At 72.0% G+C, this 17,502-nt stretch overlaps 4 protein-coding genes across 4 annotated transcripts; 1 reads left to right on the forward strand and 3 right to left on the reverse strand.

Annotated features, from left to right (window-relative positions):
- Window positions 1-500: 500 nt before the first annotated feature.
- On the reverse strand, window positions 501-3,941 carry ERBB2 (erb-b2 receptor tyrosine kinase 2). The gene is made up of 14 exons (XM_059830439.1): window positions 3,802-3,941; window positions 3,537-3,723; window positions 3,189-3,326; window positions 3,010-3,078; window positions 2,487-2,599; window positions 2,269-2,410; window positions 2,076-2,192; window positions 1,773-1,899; window positions 1,604-1,677; window positions 1,442-1,532; window positions 1,150-1,349; window positions 935-1,067; window positions 742-832; window positions 501-665 (listed from the first exon to the last, which is right to left on the reverse strand). The coding sequence occupies exons 1-14, from the start codon at window positions 3,934-3,936 to the stop codon at window positions 501-503; spliced, it is 1,782 nt and encodes a 593-aa protein (XP_059686422.1). The 5' UTR covers window positions 3,937-3,941.
- Window positions 3,942-8,154: 4,213 nt separating this feature from the next.
- Window positions 8,155-11,669, forward strand: PGAP3 (post-GPI attachment to proteins phospholipase 3; the record flags this gene model as incomplete). The annotated part of the gene is made up of 8 exons (XM_059830455.1): window positions 8,155-8,341; window positions 9,175-9,272; window positions 9,345-9,497; window positions 9,946-10,008; window positions 10,180-10,241; window positions 10,359-10,495; window positions 10,586-10,790; window positions 11,386-11,669. Coding segments are annotated over 8 exons (969 nt in total), but the record flags the coding sequence as incomplete, so codon positions are not given.
- Window positions 11,670-12,475: 806 nt separating this feature from the next.
- Window positions 12,476-14,767, reverse strand: PNMT (phenylethanolamine N-methyltransferase). The gene is made up of 3 exons (XM_059830451.1): window positions 14,614-14,767; window positions 14,198-14,405; window positions 12,476-12,911 (listed from the first exon to the last, which is right to left on the reverse strand). Exons 1-3 carry the CDS (start codon window positions 14,765-14,767, stop codon window positions 12,476-12,478), a joined length of 798 nt encoding a protein of 265 aa, XP_059686434.1.
- A 1,458-nt stretch (window positions 14,768-16,225) lies between these two features.
- On the reverse strand, window positions 16,226-17,286 carry TCAP (titin-cap). Its single transcript, XM_059830454.1, has 2 exons — window positions 17,138-17,286; window positions 16,226-16,520 (listed from the first exon to the last, which is right to left on the reverse strand). The coding sequence occupies exons 1-2, from the start codon at window positions 17,284-17,286 to the stop codon at window positions 16,265-16,267; spliced, it is 405 nt and encodes a 134-aa protein (XP_059686437.1). The 3' UTR covers window positions 16,226-16,264.
- Window positions 17,287-17,502: the final 216 nt, after the last annotated feature.

Here is a 17,502-nt window from a genome sequence, read left to right on the forward strand (position 1 = left end):
CCAGCTGTGGGCACAGACGGGTGAGGGGGGCCAGGGCCGGGCTCCTGGCACCCCCCAGCGCTGGGGGTCCGTCCCCCCCGGAAGAGCCGCAGGTCCCGGCATCCCCACCTCGGTCTCCTGCAGCAGGCGCCGCATGGTGTGCTTCCGCTCCTGCTGCCGCCGGCGCTTGACGCAGACGACGGTGATGAGCAGGAGGACGACAACCAGCAGAGCCCCCACCACACCGGCGATGATGGACGTCACCTGGCTGTGGGACAGGAGGTAACCGGAGAGGGGGGGGAATGGTGATGGGGGGGGGTTCAGCTGGAAGGAGCCCCCCAGCACGCAGAGGGGTGGGGGTCGGGGTGGCACAGGGCACCCCAGCTCGTACCTTGGCTTCTGGTCCACGGGACAGCCATCCTCGTCCCGGATCGTGCACCTGGGGACACAGAGCGCAGCAGCCCCTCCGTCAGCAGCCCCCTGTGACCCCCTGCCCGTGCCTGGCCGGACCCCCCCCCAACTCACGAGTGGGTGCAGTTGGTGGGGCAGAGCTGGCAGACACCATCTTCGTCTGGGTACTTCCAGACGGGCACGAAGGAGGCGTCCGCCTTCACCCCGCTGGGGCACCGCCGCACGCACTGCTGCGCGTCCTTGTAGTGGGCGCAAGCCACGCACTGGTCCGCCTCCTGCGGGAGAGGGCGTGTGAGGGACCCAGGCGTCCGGGGCCACCCCCGTCCCCACCGTGTCCCCCCCCATCCTCACCGATCCGAAGCAGGTCTCGGTGCCGTTCTGGGGCTGGCACTCGGGGTGGCAGGGCAGGCACCGCGTCCCGTTGGCATGCTCCCGGACGGCTCTAAGGGGTGAAGGGACCATGGGGTGGGCACAGGGAAGGGGTCCTGGACCCCCCGCAGCGGGCGGGGGGCTCTGCCCGCCGTCCCCAGGGCTCGCCGCTCACCCGTCCAGGAGGTTGCAGGAGGCGACGCACTCCTGGCCGCGCAGGAACCGCTCGCAGGCGACGCACTGGGTCGGGCCGGGGCCCCAGCAGTGCCCGTGGGCGCAGAGGTGGAAGCAGACCAGCCCCTCACTCTCTGCAGGGGGGGGAACCTTGAGCAACGGGGCAGGGGGTCCACCGGCTGCCCCCCAGCCCCGTCCCCCATGGGTGCTGCTTACCGCACTGCTCAGGGGGCTTGTTGTGGGTCTGGAAGAGGTGCTGGCGGGGGTTGCGGAAGATGCTGCCCCAGGGCACCTTCTGGAGGAAGCAGAGCTGGGGGTTGTGGTGGACGAGCACCATCCCGCTGCTGATCTCCTGCAGGGCGCGGAGCCCCAGCGCCCGCACCGCCAGGTCCCGCAGCGTCAGCGAGTAGGCGCCGCTGCCGAGACACCGCCGGGTGAGCGCGCAGAGTCCCCGTCCCCCGCCAACACCGCGTCCCCATGTCCCCCTCGTGTCCCCGTTCCCGCTCACTTGTGCAGCACGCGGCCCCGGATGACCCGCAGGTTTTGGAAGACGCCCAGGTCCTGCAGGCTGGGTGGCCAGGCGGCGATGTAGAGGAAGCCTGCGGGGAGCTGAGCGTCACCACCCCGTGCGTCCCCCCTGCCCGCAGCCCCCGGCTGCCCCCGCTCTCACCCGTCAGCTCCTCCAGGCTCTCGAAAATCCGCAGCAGTTTGGGGTCCAGGGGTGGCGTGTTGGTGCTGGGGTCCCTGCCAGGGACGGTAGGGAGGTTGGAGGGGACAGAGGTCCTGGTGGGGGTCCCGGCAGCCACCCATGGTCTCGGGGGGGTGGCTAGGGCGCTTACCCGGTGAAGGTCTCGGGCAGAAAGGCCAGGCTGCCGAAGATCTTAGTGCAGCCGGCGAAGTGCTGGATGTTGGAGGCGTTCACGGCGCGGACGCCCTTGAGGAAATCCACTCCCAGCCCGTAGCACACTGCGGGGACACAGCGGGGCTGGGGCGCTCCGCCGGGACCCCCGTTCCCCCCGAAACACTCGCTGCTCCCGCCCCGCCAGCCATGGAGGGACCCCCCTAGGGCATGGCCAGCACCCCCCACGCACCCCTGGGGTCCCCAGAGCCCCCCCCCCCCAAGCGCCGGGGGGGCTGCTCACCCTCCGGGCAGGGCTTGCTGCACTTCTCGCACTTCTGGACGTTGTTGACGGTGACCTCCTGGCTGTTCTGGGGGCACACGAGGGTGCAGGACCCCACCTCTGTCGCGAGGTAGTTATCTTGGGGGGGGCAAGGGGAGGGTCAGGGCCGCGGCAGCTTGGCACTGGACCCCCCCCCCGCCAGCGTGGTACCCACAGGGACACTGGCTGACGCAGCTGGCGCCGAACGTATACCGCCCATCACGGTTGGGCACCGACTCGAAGGTGTCCGAGTTGTAGATGACGAGAGGGGGACAGTGCAGCTCGCAGATCCCGCTCCGGTTGAAGTTCAGGCATGCCTGGGGGGGGGGACGATGGCTGGCGTGAGACCCCAGCATCACCCCCCCGGGATCCCCCCCCGTCCCCGGTGCGCACCAGGCAGTCGGAGTGCTTGGGGCCGGTGCAGCCGGCGGCGCACTGCTCGTGGCAGCAGTCCGTCGGCTTCGTGCCCTTGCAGCGCGGGCAGCCGTGGCAGATGCTGTTGGTCACTGGAGGGGGGAGAGGGACGCGGTGGGGACGGGGACCCCGACAGCTCCTCCCCAGGGGATGTGGGGGTCCCCAGGATGAGGAGCAGAGGGGTAGGTGGGTTCCCAGGGCAGGGGTCTATGGGGGCAAGTGGGGTCCCTGGGGCAGGGATTTTGGGGGTCCCTGGGGTGGGGATTTGGGGGGACAAGCGGGGATCTCCAGAGCAGGGATTCTGGGGAGCCCATGGGGAATTGGGGGGGAAGTGGGAGGTCCAGGTGGCCGCTGGGGCCAGGATTTAGCTGGCAAGTAGGGGTCAACGGGGCAGGGACATGTGGAGGGAGGGGGGGGTCCCCAGGGATTTTGGAGGGGCCTGCAGGTCAGGGGCTTTGGGGGTCCCAGGGGGGGCAGAGCTGGCTGCAGGCCCAATACTCACGTGTCTGGCAGTCCTGCGGCCCCTCGCCCCAGCAGTGCCCCTCCGCACACAGCGCCCGGCAGTCGGGACCTGCGCCGAGGGAAGCCATAAGCAGGCGATACCGTGGCGGGGGGGGACAGCAATCCCCGGACCCCTTCCCCGGGTACAACCCACCCCCCCACCGGGGTCCCGGTGCTCACAGCTGCGGCTGCGGGTGCTCTCCACCCGGGTCTCGCCACGGAGCTCGTTGTGCCGGTGGAAGATGTCGGACCAGAGGATGGTCTCCTGGAAGCAGAGCTGGGGGTTCTGCTCAATGCGCACCCCTCCCTTCAGGATCTCTGTGTGGGGACAGGTGGGGGGGAGTCAGCACGGGGGTGGGGGGGTCTTACAGCCCCATGGGGACTCCCAGTCCTGGGCAGGGACCTGCCACCCCATGGTGACACCCAGCCCCAGGCAGGACCCGCAGCCCTGAGCACCCACCCCAGGCAGGACCCGCAGCCCTGAGCACCCTCCGCTGGGAGCGACCACCCCAGGGAGGGGTCCCCGACCTGTGAGGTGCCGCATGCCGAGCTGGCGCAGCCCCGGTGTGCCGGCGGGGCCGGCGTTGCCCACCACAGCCAGGGCGTAACGCTCTTGGAAGAGCTGCGTCCCCCGGATGATGCGCAGGCTCTGCAGCTCCAGCCGGCTCACTTGGTTCTCCGCGATCAGCACGTAGCCCTGCACCTCCTTGATGTCCTGGGGATGGGGGGACGGGGGTGAGGGGCCGGCCGGACCCCCGCCGTGCCCCCCCGGGGTGTTCCCCGCCCTGCACACCTTGAGGAAGGCGGTGTCGGCATCGGGGAGCAGGTAGGTGAGCTCCAGGTTGCCCTGCACCACCTGGCAGCCCTGGTAGAGGTGCCGCAGGGTCTCGTAGTGGCTCTCGGGGCTGGAGGGACGCAGCATCTTCATGTCAGTCCCCGTGCAGACTGTGGGGACAGAGTGGGAGCTCAGCGGGTCCCCTCGCCCAGCCCGTCCTCGCCCCCATGGGAAACCGAGCCGGTGGCGGCACCGGCCTCCGCAGGAAATGCCGCGGATCCGGCAGCGGCCGTTTATCTCCGGGGCTGCTCCCAACAGCTTCCGATGGGCTTCCTGGATCACCGCTCCCGCCCCGGCATGCAGCAAAGTTGCTCCCGCTTTGGCACCTGGCCCCGCACGAGGGACAGCCGGGGGCCGACGTCGCCCCGTGCCCACGGTGGGCATGGGGCGCTGCTGGGGGCCAGGCTGGGACCCACAGACCCCGCCGTGCCGGGGGCCAGAGCGGGGGCCGTGGGCAGGAATGCTCTGCCCACGCTGGCGGGGGGGCCACGCTGAGACAAGACCCGATTGTTGAGCGGCGACGGCTGCCGGAGCCCGGCCGGCCCCATCCCGCGGGGGGCTGCTGGCTGGGGGACCATCCCCGGGGCATCGGGGCGGGCGGGGGGTGCAGGGTGGGGGGCACGGGAGCCCGCCCTGGGCCCTGGGCCGGGCGGGTGAGTCACGGCCGCGGGTGGCACGGGGCCCCCGGCCGCCCGCTCCCAGCAGGAACCGCCTTTTCAGGTCAGGCGTGTTTGGGGAGCAGCGGTGACGCAGGGCTGGCGGGCACGGCCCAGCCCCGGCGCGCCCGCGGCCCCCGGCGCCCCGCCACCACGCCGGAATGACCCCCACACGCACCAGACCCCAGCCTAGCTCCAACACTGAGCCCAGCATGGCTCCAGCACCGAACCTGCCACCGCCCCGGCACAGCCCCAGTGTTGGCCCCAGTGCCACCAGCCCTGAGCGGCCACCGTCCCCTCCCTGGGCATGGGGCAGGGGGGCACTGAGGCACATGGGGGTCGGGCAGCCGTGCCCTGCCCTCGGCCCAGGACAGGGATTCGGCGTCCCGGTCCCCGGCTGGAGGGGGCTGCCGGCCACGCTGTGGCTGAGTGACAGCCCCCGGTGCCGGCAGCTGCCTGCACGGCCTCATGGCGGGGGGACCAGGCTGGCAGCCACCTCCCCTGCCCGCTCCAGGGCTGCCAAGCCAGGGAGCCCCCCCCAGGTATGGCCAGGGAGGGGGAAGCCCCCCGAATTTGGGGTTCAGCTCTCACCCCACCACGGTGGCCTCGGCTGTGCAGTGAAGGGTCCCCCCGGGAGGAAACTGCGCCGTCGCGGCAGGCGGCCAAAGCTCAAGGTCTGTCCTCCACCTGCCCCGTGGCACGGGCAGAGGATGCCGTGGGCTTTCCCAGGGCGAAGGGCAGGCGGGACGGGCGAGCGGCGGCGGCAGAGCCAGATCCTGGTGGGATCCCGGCTCCGTCCCGTGGGCTTTGGCCCTGCCTGCTCCTCCGGGTCGCCGGCTGGGTGCTGGGAAGGGCAATCAATGATCCATCCTGCCTGGCTCACTCTGTTGGGCAGTGCCGCTGCAGATCGCCCCGTCTGCCCGCAGGCAGCTGCCGAGGCGTCTGGCAAAGCCCATCGGCCATGTGCCCATGGGGCTGCCCTGGCTCTGGTGCTCCCCAAGCTGGGGCTGCCGGTCACCCCGTCCCGGCCAGCACACGGATCGGGCCCCACGGGCCGGGCCTCCACGGACATGCCGGTGCGTCCCCAGCCCAGAGCCAGGAGCTCCCCCGGCACAGACCCTCTGAGCGGGGCAAACCGTGGGGTGCCGGGAGCGGAGGGCACCCGGCGAGTCCCCATGTCGCTGCCCCACGACCCCGCACCGGCTCAGCCCCACCAGGCGTTTGCTTCCCAAAACACCCCAATGCTGGACCTGCCCCCCAACGCTGGACCTGCCCCCCAACCCGGGGCTGCAGGGGGGCAGCAGGGTGAAACCCCGCCGGTGGCTTTGGGGGCTGCTGATGCCCACCTTGGGGCCACCAGCCCTGTCCCCTGCTGTCCCCATCCCCTGCCAGCCCCGGCCCCGGCCGAGGCCTCGGGACAGGCAGGGCTCCCGCTCCCGCTCCCGCTCCCGCTCCCGCTCCCTCCCCGGCCGCTCTCCCGGGCTGGGCAGGGTGCGGCACGTCGAGAATGTGGATGGGAGCGACGGGGACGCACCCACCCACCCACCCACCCGCTCCGTGGGGCACCGCGCCTGTCCCAGCACCCCGCGGCTCCCTGCCCTGAGCCCCGAAACCTCCCCCGGGAAGTCGGGGTCCCCCCGGCCCCGCTTCCCCGGCCGTTACGGGACCCCTGGAAGCGGCTGCAGCCCCGGGGGGGCTTGTCCCGCTCGGGGGGGGCCGGGGCGCAGCGGGCAGCGCAGCCCCGTCCGGCCCAGCGCCTCCCAGTCCAGCCCAGTCCAGCCCAGTCCGGCCCCTGCGGGGCGATCGCGGCGCGGGGCCGCCGGGGCCGCGCTGCCCGCGGCGGGGAGAACCGGGAGGGACCGGGGGGGGGACCGGCGAGGGACGGGGGTCCCGTCACTTTCAACCGAGCACCCCCCCGGGCACGCCGCACCCCGCAGCCCGCTGTCCCCCCCCGCTGCTTCCCGGTCCGCTCCCGGTCCCCGTGCAAAACTTTGCGCAAAGTCCCGCCGCCGCCGCCGAGGGGACGCTCCCGCGGCCCGGTGTCCTCCCGGTCCCCGGCGTCCCCCCGGTCCCCGGCGTCCCCCCGGTCCCCGGTGCCCCCCCGCCGGCGTCCCGCGGTCCCGCTCCGGTCGGACCCACCTTCGGCGGCGGCGGCGGGGCAGAGGGCGGCGAGCAGCAGCCCGGCGCAGAGGCAGCCTCCGGCGGGGATCATGGTGCTCAGCGCGGGCCGCGGCCCATGGCCCCGCCGGCCGCTCCGGGAAAGTTTGCGGTGCGGAGCCGCCGCCTCCCGCCGCTCCCGGGCTCCGCCTCGCGGGGCCGCGCCGCGCTCCCGGCCCCGGGCGAGGGCGCGCCCCCGCCTCCCCGCGCGCGCTCCCGCCGCCCCGGACCCCCCCCCCCCGGAGGAGCGGGGACCCCCCCCCCCCGCCCCGGAGCTGGGGGCTGCCCCGCCGGCGGCGCACCCCGCTCGGTGCGGGCCCCCCCGGTGCCCGCCTGTCCCGGGGTCCTGCCGCTGCCCCGGGGGGGGGGGGGGGGGCTGCACCGGCTGCGAGAAGGGGGTGCGGAGGCTTCGCCGTGGGGTGTCCCCGATGGGGGGGACGAGCCCCGTCCCCTCACCCGCCCCGCTGGGGCTGTGAGTGTCACCGCTGCGGGGGAAGGGGACGGTAATGCCGCTCCCGGGTCTGGGGACGTGAGGACAGTCCCGGGGGGGGGTAGTCCCGGCACCGAGAGGCAGTCCTGGGGGACGGGGACAGTCCTGGGGGACGGGGACAGTCCTGGCCGCATTCAATGGCCCCCCAGCGAGGTGGCCCAGAGCTGCCGTTTGTCCCCCACCCTGGGTACAAGCCACTGCTGCACCTTCCCCTGCCGCTCGGGGGGCACGGGGGGGGCACCGGGACGCGGGGTCCCCCGGGAGCATGGCAGCCCCGACGGGGACCCCCCCGCCGGGCAGAGCGGGGCCGTGCTGGGGGGCCGGGTCTCCCCGCCGTGGCCCCCCCGCAGCCCCCAAGGGAGAAGCCGGCACCGGGCTGGGCCGGAGAAGGGGCCCCCAGACCCGGGGGGGGGCCGGGCCCCCCCGGTGTGCTCTGGGGTGACGGCTCCGCGGGGGCAGGAGCGGGGAGCCAGCCCGTCACCGCCACCCCAGGGGAGGGCACAGCGGGGCCGGGGGCAGCACGTCGTGTCCCCCCCCGTCCCCCGCCATTGGCATCCCGCGGGGGGGGCGGCCGCCGCGGGGGTCCTCGCCCCACGGCCCCCGCCTGGGGTCCCGCATGGCCGGGGCCTGCAGGGCCCACCCCGCGGGGGAGGCAGCCCAGGCCCCGCTGCCCCCGGGCCTGGCCTGGCCGCCGGCCCCACACGCCGCCGGGGTCCCCGCACCCCCCCGCGCCCGCAGCCCCCCCCCCCCCCCCCCCGGGACACGCCGTTCCCCGGGTGGGGGGATATATCCCATGAGCCTCTGCGGGGGTGCCCGGGGGGATATATCCCATGAGCCTCTGCGGGGGTGCCCGGGGGGATATATCCCATGAGCCTCCCGCCCTGGGGACTGTATCCCATCATCCCCGCGGCCGGCGGAGGCGCTATATCCCATGGTGCCCCGCGCCGCCCCCGTTTCCGGGGTGGGTCGGAAGCGCTGGGGCCGGGCCGGGCGGCGATGGCGGCCGGCGGCGCGGCGCGGGCCGCGCTGCTGCTGCTGCTGGGGGCAGCGGCGGCGCCGGGCCCGGCCCGGGGCTCGCAGGGGGACCGGGAGCCGCTGTACCGCGAGTGCCTGGGCCGCTGCGAGCGGCAGAACTGCTCGGGGGCGGCGCTGCGGCACTTCCGCGCCCGCCAGCCGCTCTACATGGGCCTGACAGGTACCGCCCCCCTCCCGCGCCCATTGGCTGCCGGGCCGGGGACGCGCCCCCTCGGCCGGCAGGCCCCGCCCCTTGATGAGACCGCGCCCACTCGTAGGCCCCGCCCCTCGCAGAGGCCCCGCCTCCGCACCGGGTTGCTGGGCGGGCGGGGCTGGGGCCTGGGGCCGTACTGGGGGGCACTGGGATGGACTGGGGAGCACTGGGCTGTCCTGAGGCCTGTCTGGGGTTGCTGGGCCGTACTAGGGCCGGGCAGGGAGGCGCTGGGTCCGGCTGCAGCCAGGCTGGGGGGTGCTGGCCTGTACTGGGAGGCACTGGGCCACGCTAGTTCTGTACTGGGGGGTCACTGGGCCGTGCTGGGGCTGTGTTGGGGGACGCTCGCGCTATATCGGTGGGCACTGGGCCATACTGGTGGCTATTGGGCCCTTCCGAGGTCATGCTGGGAGGCGCTGGGCTGTGTCGCGGGGTACTGGGCTGTGCTGGGCCATTCTGGGGGGGTCACTGGGCCATTCTGGGGGGACACTGAGCCACACTGGGGGCCACTGGACTCTGCTGGGGGAGGTACTGGCCTCTGTTGGGCCATTTTGGGGGGTCATGGTGCTGGGAGCCACGTGGGGAAGGCCCGGGTGCCCTGCGCAGCGGGGGACCCCCAGTCGCGCAGGGTGAACCCCCCCGGCTCCCCCTCACCCGAGCTGCGTCCTGATACTCCCAGCGCCTGTCGTGGTCTGACCACGCGGCCTGATGGTCCAGACTGGGAGGGACTGGGGGGCACTGGGTGGCCAGGGCAGGAGCTGCGCCGGCCGCCCCCTCCCACCTCTTCGTCTCCCCGGCTGCAGGCTGGACCTGCCGCGACGACTGCAAGTACGAGTGCATGTGGCTGACGGTGCGGCTCTACGTCCAGGGCGGCCACAGGGTGCCCCAGTTCCACGGCAAGGTGAGCGGGGGGGTCGGGGGGGGTGCCGGGGGGTCCCCCTTTGCCCGCTGACGCCGTCGTTCTCTGTTGCAGTGGCCCTTCTCGCGGTTCCTGTTCTTCCAGGAGCCGGCCTCCGCCTTCGCCTCCTTCCTCAACGGCCTGGCCAGCTTCGTCATGCTGCTGCGCTACAAAGCCACCGTCCCCCCGACCTCCCCCATGTACCCCACCTGCGTCGCCTTCGCCTGGGTGAGCCGTGACCCCCCCCTTCCTCTCCCCGGGTGGCCGTGCTGCACCCCACATCCTCGCTGCTCTCTCTGGGGGTCTTCTTGCAGCCCCTGTGGTCTCCCCTCATTGCAGGGCCCCCCCAGGATGACGGGGGGGGCGGTTTGGGGGGCACAGCCTGCGCTGGCAGAGCGGCACCGGGCCGGCAGCGCTTCCTGGGCGTCCTCTGCCAGAGCGCCGAGTCTCGAGGGTTTTTCGATAACCAGCTGATCAGCAAACCCCGCACAGCTCCGGTGGCCGCCCCGGCCGCCGGCGCTTCCACATCTAATTTTCGGGACACTCGTCTTCCCTAATGAGCCTGACGAGCTGCCGAGGGGGAACGTGACCCCGGCGGGGAGCTGGCACTTAGCTGCTACTCGGCCTCTTCGCCCCCCCACTCCGGGTTTCCGCCCCTCACGCGCCTCTCCCGCAGGTCTCCTTAAACGCCTGGTTCTGGTCCACCGTTTTCCACACAAGGGACACGGCTGTGACGGAGGTGAGTGGCACCCCCAGAGCCGGCGTGACCGTGGGTTCATCACCCTCTGTCCCCAAACCCGTGCTGGGGTCCTGTCGTTCAGCGCTGCTGGCAGGGGGGGACACACTGTGTGCTGGAGCCCCTGGCACTCCTGGAGCTGCCGGCACGGCTCACCCAGCCCCGATCCCGCAGAAACTGGACTATTTCTGCGCTTCGGCCGTCGTCCTGCACTCCGTGTACCTGTGCTGCGTCAGGTGAGCCCTGCCAGCGCCCAGGGGCACCGAGCCGTGGGGCCGGGCGCTGGGGACGCCAGCAACGGCCGGTCCCCAAGGATGCGAGCGACCCCTTCCTCCTCCTCCTCTCCCCCCCAGGACGCTGGGGCTGCAGCGGCCAGCCTTAATCAGCATCTTCAGGGCCTTCCTCCTCCTCTTCCTCGCCTGCCACATCTCCTACCTGACCCTCGTCCGCTTCGACTACGGCTACAACATGGCTGCGAACGCGGCCGTCGGTGAGGCTGGGACCGGGGGGGCTGGAGCCGGCTGGGGGGCCCGTGCCGGCGGGCGGGTGCTCCCCTCTCCCTGTGCCCCCCCCTCCCCAGGGCTCCTCAACCTGGCGTGGTGGCTGCGGTGGTGCCTGCGGAACCGCCCGCGCCTGCCCCACGTCTGGAAGTGCGCGGCCGTGGTGCTGCTGCTGCAGGCGCTGGCGCTGCTGGAGCTCCTCGACTTCCCCCCCCTTTTCTGGGTGCTGGACGCCCATGCGCTCTGGCACATCGGCACCATCCCCCTCAACGTCCTCTTCTACAGGTCAGTGCCCCCCTCCAGCACCCCCTCTCTGCAGGGTGCTGGGGGCCCCTTCTTAAAATGTGGGTGCTTGGGGGGGGGGCAGTCTTTCCCACAGGGCGTGGAGTACCCCTCTCCTGAAATTGGGGTGCTAGGGGCCCCTCTCTTACCCATGGGGTACTTGGGGGTTCCCCCTCTTGAAACTGGGGTGCTAGGGACCCCACTCTTGCCTGCTGGGTGCCTCTCTCTTGCCCATGCTGTGCTGGGTGCCCCCCCTCTTGAAATTGGGGTGCTAAGGGCATCCCTGTTAAGTCCATGGGGTGCTCAGTGCCCCCCTCTGTTTTCCATGGGGTGCTGGGGGCCCCTCTCTTGCCCGTAGGATGCACAGTGCCCCCCTCTTGAAAGTGGGGTGCTGGGGGCCCCTTTCTTGCCTGTGGGGTGCTGGAGGGACCCCGCTGCTGCTCCCTGGGAGCCCTGGGGTCTGGCTGTGCTCAGTGGGGGGTTTAGGGCTCCCCCGAGCCCCCGTCTCCCCACCCAGCACCGACAGCCCGAGGGGTCTCCCCAAGACTGTGGGGCTGTGGCCCCCCACAGCCCCCCCTCTCCCCCTCCCTCTCCACAGTTTCCTGGTGGATGACAGCCTCTACCTCCTGAAGGCCAACTCCGACCTCTTCAAAGCGGACTAGAGCTGCCGGGGGGGGAGCACGGCCCTTCGGCCCCCCCCGGGGTCCTGCCCTGCCCTGTGCCAAGTGAACCCCCGGCCCCCCCCGGCCACAGGCTCCTTCCCCCAGTTGCCTTCGGAGGTTTGTTTTTCTCTCTATGTCCCCCCCTGCCCCACATCTCCCCTCCCCGGGGTGCAGGGGGGGCCGGGTGCCCCCGCTGCCGCTTGCACAGGGGCCAAGGGCAGCCGAGCCCCCCGCCCCGGTCCCCCCCCCGGCTGCCGGTGCTGAGCCGGGGGCCCTCCCTGCCGTGGAGCCCGGCAGCCGCGAGGTGGCAATGGCTGCTGGGGCCGCGGTGCCGGGGGGGGGGGACGTGGGTGGCCGGGGGGGGCCTGTGTGCACGCGGTGGGGGGGCCTTGCTCAGACCTGCTGGCTGGCTTTGGGGGGTGTGTGTGTGTGTAGTGTGTGGGGCTGGAGCGGTGCCTTGGGGCTGGGGGTGCCCCCCCTCTGCCAGAGGGGCTGTGCCCCCCCGGGGATGTGCCCCCCCCTCGCCCAAGTGTGTTGTGGGATGTGAATAAAGCTGAGTTCAACCCCCGCCGTGCCTGCGTGTCACCCCCCTGCGCCCCCTCCCTGCCCCACAGGCACCCTGTGCCCAGCCATGCTGCCCCCCCCACTTTGCACCCTGTCCCTGCTTCCCCCCCCGACAGCGTACCCCGTTCCCCTTATTGTCACCCTATGGTGTACCCCATATCTGCCTTGTCTGACACCCCATTTCCCCCCCTGCCATGCACCCCCTACCCACCCCATTGCACACCCCATCCTGAGCCCCCATTGCAGCCTCCCCTCTGCCCCCCCACCTCGGTCCCTGACCCCCCGGGACCTATGGGTGCCCCCCTCCCCAGGGACACCCCCGAGGCACTGCCAGGCCGGGCCACGCAGCTCAGGCTTTATTGGGGGCAGCGCGGGGAGCACCAGGGCGCTCGGGGGCACGAAATCTGGCTTTTGGGGTGACGGGGGCAGGTTCCCCCCCCGGGGCGGGGAGCGGTGGGTCCCTCAGGCCTCCAGCGGCTTCTGCGCGTGGGCGAAGAAGACGCCGTCGACGTCGTCCACGCCGGTGCGGAGGGCGGGCGGCATGGCGTAGGAGCGGAAGTCGCGGAGGGCGAAGCCGGCGCCGGCCAAGGCCGCGCGGACGTCGTCCTCCGCCAGCGGCACCACGGGCAGGCGGGCGGCCCCCGCCAGGTAGAAGGACTCCCCCAGGGCCCCCAGCAGCAGCGCGTGGCCCCCCGGGCGCAGCAGCGAGCCCACGTGCGCCAGCGCCCGGGCGAAGGCGTCGCGGTCGGGGCTGACGGCCTCCAAGCAGAAGGCGGAGAGCAGGGCGTCGGCCGGCGGGCGCAGTGGGGCGCCCAGTGGGTCCGGCCGGTGGACGTCGATGGGCAAGATGCGCCGCAGCCGGCCCCGCAGCCGGCGCTCCTTCTCCTGCCAGGGCTCCCTGCGGGAGGCGGGCATCAGCGGGGCGGGATGGATCCCCTGGGGATCAGTGCGGCACCCGCGGGGGTGTGGGGTCGGAATCCTGCAGGGATCAACCCAGCACTCACGGGGATGGGATCTTGCAGGGATCGACCCAACGTGCACAGGGACGTGGGGCTGTGATCCCATGGGATTTGGGGACACGATCTCGCAGGGATCAGCCCAGCATCCTCACGGACGTGGGGCTGTGATCCCATGGGATCTGGGGACACAGTCTTGCAGGGATCAGCCCAGCATCCTCAGGGCCGTGGGGCTGTGATCCCATGGGATTTGGCCACATGATCCTACAGGGACCAGCCCAGCATCTGTGAGGACATGGGGCCGTGATCCTAGGGGATTTGGGGATGTGATCTTGTAGGGATCAGCCCACTATCTGCAGGGACATGGGGCTGTGATCCCATGGGATCTGGGGACACAATCTTGCAGGGATCAGCCCAGCATCCTCAGGGACGTGGGGCTGTGATCCCATGGGATTTGGGGACACGATCTTGCAGGGATCAGCCCAGCATCCTCACGGACGTGGGGCTGTGATCCCATGGGATCTGGGGACACGATCTTGCAGGGATCAGCCCAGCATCCTCAGGGCCGTGGGGCTGTGATCCCATGGGATTTGGCCACACAATCCTACAGGGACCAGCCCAGCATCTGCGAGGACATGGGGCCGTGATCCTAGGGGATTTGGGGATGTGATCTTGTAGGGATCAGCCCACTATCTGCAGGGACATGGGGCTGTGATCCCATGGGATTTGGGGACACAATGCTGCAGGGACCAGCTTGGTGTCCTTGGGGACGGGGGGCTGTGATCCCGAGGGATCTGGGGACACGATCCTGCAGTGATCAGCCCAGGGTCTGCAGGGATGTGGGGCTGTGATCCCATGGGATTTGGGGACACAATGCTGCAGGGACCATCTCAGCATCTGCAGGGACATGGGGCTGTGATCCCGAGGGATCTGGGGACACAATCCTGCAGTGATCAGCCCAGGGTCTGCAGGGATGTGGGGCTGTGATCCCACGGCATCCGGGGACACAGTCCTGCAGGGATCAGCCCGGCATACACAGGAATGTGGGGCTGTGATCCCATGGGATTTGGGGACACAATCCTGCAGGGATCAGCCCGGCATCCACAGGAATGTGGGGCTGTGGTCCCCTGGGCCACGCAGCCGTGATCCCACAGGGATCCCACCGTCGCCGGGTCACCCACCGCCCGGAGTCCCCCCGTGCCCCTCGCCCCCCCCCGCGCAGCCCTACCCGCGTCCCTCGATCTTGCAGACGTGCCGGATGAAGGGGCTCCAGTCGAAGGTGCCGGGCTCCCCCCGCGCCCAGCGCCCCAGCTCCTCCCGGTTCACCGCCAGGTAGTCGGTGGCCACGATCTCCTCAAAGTGGTCGCAGGCGCTCAGCAGCTGGTAGATGGTGGGGCCCGAGCCCACGTCGATCAGCGTGCGCCCGCGGATCTCACCTGGGTGGGGGGCAGGATGGGGGGATCCCACACCGAGCCGAGCACCGGCGGGGGGGACAGGGGCAACCGGGGGGGGGTCCCACCCTGGGAGGGGGCTGGGGAGCAGGGAGAGGGGTGGGGAACAGGCAGGGTGGGTGCCGAGGTGCTCTCCCACCCCCGTGCCTCAGTTTCCCCACCCCGCTGCGAGGCTTCCCCGTCGCCCCCTCACCGCTGGCGAAGGTCTCGGCCAGACATCGCAGCTTCCAGGGCACCACGAACTCCTCGGAGGAGAAGTCGGCCCGGGGGGGCAGGTAGTTGTTCTGCAGGTAGGCACGGGGGTCGAAGCGCTGGTAGCCCTCCCGGAGGGCGGCCAGGCTGCTCATGGCGAGGGGCTGCGGCGGTGGCCGCCTGCCCCCCAAACCCGCCTTATATCCCGGTGAGCGATGGCCCTGCCCGGTGCGGAGGTGATGGCGGCCATCCATCGTGGCTAACCAGGTTAGCGCCAGCGCCCGAGGGCCGGGGGCTGTGGCGCTGCCGGATCCGGCCCTGCGCTGAGCAGCACTGCGCTTCTGCCCTCGCCGAACTGGGGGAGCAGGAGCCGGGAATCGGGGTCCAGCCCCTGCGCCCTGAAGCTTTTGCCCCCCCCGAGATGTGCGTGTCCTCACCGTGACCCCCCCCCACCATGTGCTGCCCCAGCACCGGGTCTGCCCCTGAGTGTCCCACAGGAATATCCCACGGGGTTGGGATGGGGATGGAGATGGGAAGGGATTGGGATGGGGCTCTCCCTGGCACCTCCATCACCAGTGAGTTGAGCGTGCTGGACCTCAGCCCAGCCCCTGGCAGGAGCTGGCACCACCGACCCTGCCAGCTCCCAGTATTCCCAGTGTGCCCAGCACCCTGCGATAAGGGGCAGGATGGGACCTGCTTATGGGTCTGGGGAGAGGGATGGGGGGGGGGGGGGGGGCGGTGTGGGGTGTGAAGAGCCCGAATCCTGCCTGTGCAGGAGCTGTAGGCAGACCAAGGTGGCCGGGCCAGGCGGCTCATGGGGCGGAAGGGGACGGGATGGGGACAGGGATGGGGCCGGGATGGGCACAGGGAGGGGACAGGGCCTGGCGGTGGCCCAGGGACAGCAGGATCCAGCCAGGCGGGAACAGCTAATCTGGGCACTGGCGCTGGGTCTGTCCCGGACCCTGGCACCGGCTGGGCTGGCGATGGGGGGGCAGTTATATAAGCAGAAGGTTGGGGGGGGGGGGGTGTCCCCCCCAATTCCCCCCCCCCCCCACCTGACACCCTGCAGGACACCTGGGTCCCTCCAGCTGCCGGCAAGGCGCTGTGCCTCAGTTTCCCCCATTCCCCAGCAGGGTCCCTCTGCCCCTCAATCTTGCCCCCCCTCCCCACACTGTCCCCTGGGGGCCCCGTACTCCTCTCCCCCCCCCCCCCAATGATGCCGCCGGGCCAGGCTGGGCATTTTATTGCCGTACAAAGACCATTGTTTGTACAACTCGCAGAGCGACCCCGCCGCAGCCCCCCACCCACCCCTCCACAGCCCCCCCAGGGCACTCTTCGGCCCCAGGGGGGGTCTCAGCGCTCCCCGTCCTCGCACCCCCTTCTCTTTGCCAGGGAAACTGAGTCGCGCCCGCGCCCGGTGCTGCCAGGAGCCCCCCGAACCGCAGGCGCCCCGTCCCCACCGGCCTCCACGACGCCCGCTGTGGCGTGGGGTCCCAGGCGTGCGGGAGCCCACCCCCACCTGCCCCCACCCTTCTGCGCTGCCTCTTCGGGACGGCCGAGCGGACCCAGGCGTCCGGGCCCCCCCGCCGCCCCCCAGCATCAGCCTCCTGACCCCCCCCCGGCTCCCCCCCCAGCCAGCCCCACCATCACCCTCAGCCCCGCTGGGCCTCGTGGGAGAGGGAGCGGGAGAGGGTGCGGGGGACCCCCGCCTTGGCACCGCGGAGGTCCGGGGGGGCGAAGAGGGGCAGGGGCAGGGTGCGGGCGTAGGGCAGGAGGTGCTGGGCCAGGGGCTGCCCCAGGAACCCCACCCGCAGCAGCCCCCAGGGCGAGCGCTGCTCCAGCACCCGCATCTCCCCACGATGCTCCAGCGTCTCTCGGTGCTGCTCGTCCACCTCCCGCCGGCACCACCTGGGCACGGGGCGCGCGTCAGGGCGGGAGCGGGGCCTCAGCGCCCCACGGGGACCCCCGCGTCCTGCTCTGCCCTGCTGGGGCCACCCCACCCCATGGGGACCCCTGGACACCCCCATGTCCCACACCACCCCGTGGGGACCACCCACCCCTTGGAGGTCCCTGTGTCCCCACTGGCACTCTGGAGACCCCCACGGCCTCACCAACCCCATGGAGACCCTCCGGGACCTGCACAGCCCCGCGGGGACCACCCCACCCCATGGGGACCCCTGGAGACCCCCACATCCCTCATGGCCCCAAGTGGGTGCCCAGCCTCCCCCAGCCCCATGAAGACCTCCCATCTCCCCACAGGAACCCCTGAGACCCTTCCCGTCCCCCTTGGACACCCCCCTACCTCCCTGGAGCTCCCCACAGGAACCCTTGGAGCCCCCGAAAGCCCCATGGGGACACCCAGAGACCCCTGCAGCGCCCCACATCCCCATCAGGACCCTTGGAGCCCCCCCATAGCCCCCAGACCCTATGGAAACCCCACAAGCCTTGGGGACCCTCAAGCACCCAGTGCCCCCCTATGGCCCCAGGACACCCCACCCCACCCGGGCAGCGGCGGTGCCCCTCACCCCTCCTCAGGCCTGGTGCTGAGCTCCAGGTCCAGCCACTCGGCGCTGAAGGACTCGTGACGCCCCACGTCCTCCTCCCGCACGTGGCAGCCCAGGCGGGCGCCCGAGAGCAGCCCCCCGCTGCGCACCACCACGCTGGGCCCCAGCATGCTGCCGCTGCCCCCCGCCCGCCCGCCCCGCTTATATGGCCCTGCCGAGGCTATTTTGGGACGTGTTGCTGGCACCGTGGGGACGGACGGGTGCCAAGGGCCCCCTCGGGGCAAGCAGAGGGGGGGGCCACTGGGGACACGTGTGTCACCCCGTGTGCGTCCAGCCACGCTCAGCCCTGTGTGCCCGCTGGTGACTTGGCACCCCGTGGTGGCACC

Source organism: Gavia stellata, chromosome 28 (genome assembly GCF_030936135.1).
Source record: "Gavia stellata isolate bGavSte3 chromosome 28, bGavSte3.hap2, whole genome shotgun sequence".
NCBI lineage: Eukaryota > Metazoa > Chordata > Aves > Gaviiformes > Gaviidae > Gavia > Gavia stellata.

What these genes read in the sequence shown, in the direction of transcription:
- PNMT (XM_059830451.1), bottom strand. Translation starts at nt 14,767, where the DNA reads ATGAGCAGCCTGGCCGCCCTCCGGGAGGGCTACCAGCGCTTCGACCCC. An exon ending in GGCCGAGACCTTCGCCAGCG is followed by an intron (nt 14,406 to 14,613) that starts GTGAGGGGGCGA and finishes CCCCCCACCCAG; the next exon opens with GTGAGATCCGCGGGCGCACG. An exon ending in TGCAAGATCGAGGGACGCGG is followed by an intron (nt 12,912 to 14,197) that starts GTAGGGCTGCGC and finishes CGCCTCCCGCAG; the next exon opens with GGAGCCCTGGCAGGAGAAGG.
- ERBB2 (XM_059830439.1), bottom strand. Translation starts at nt 3,936, where the DNA reads ATGAAGATGCTGCGTCCCTCCAGCCCCGAGAGCCACTACGAGACCCTG. An exon ending in CCAAGCACTCCGACTGCCTG is followed by an intron (nt 2,411 to 2,486) that starts GTGCGCACCGGG and finishes CCCCCCCCCCAG; the next exon opens with GCATGCCTGAACTTCAACCG. An exon ending in CTGCGTCAGCCAGTGTCCCT is followed by an intron (nt 2,193 to 2,268) that starts GTGGGTACCACG and finishes GCCCCCCCCAAG; the next exon opens with ATAACTACCTCGCGACAGAG.
- TCAP (XM_059830454.1), bottom strand. Translation starts at nt 17,286, where the DNA reads ATGCTGGGGCCCAGCGTGGTGGTGCGCAGCGGGGGGCTGCTCTCGGGC. An exon ending in AGCACCAGGCCTGAGGAGGG is followed by an intron (nt 16,521 to 17,137) that starts GTGAGGGGCACC and finishes CCCCGTGCCCAG; the next exon opens with GTGGTGCCGGCGGGAGGTGG.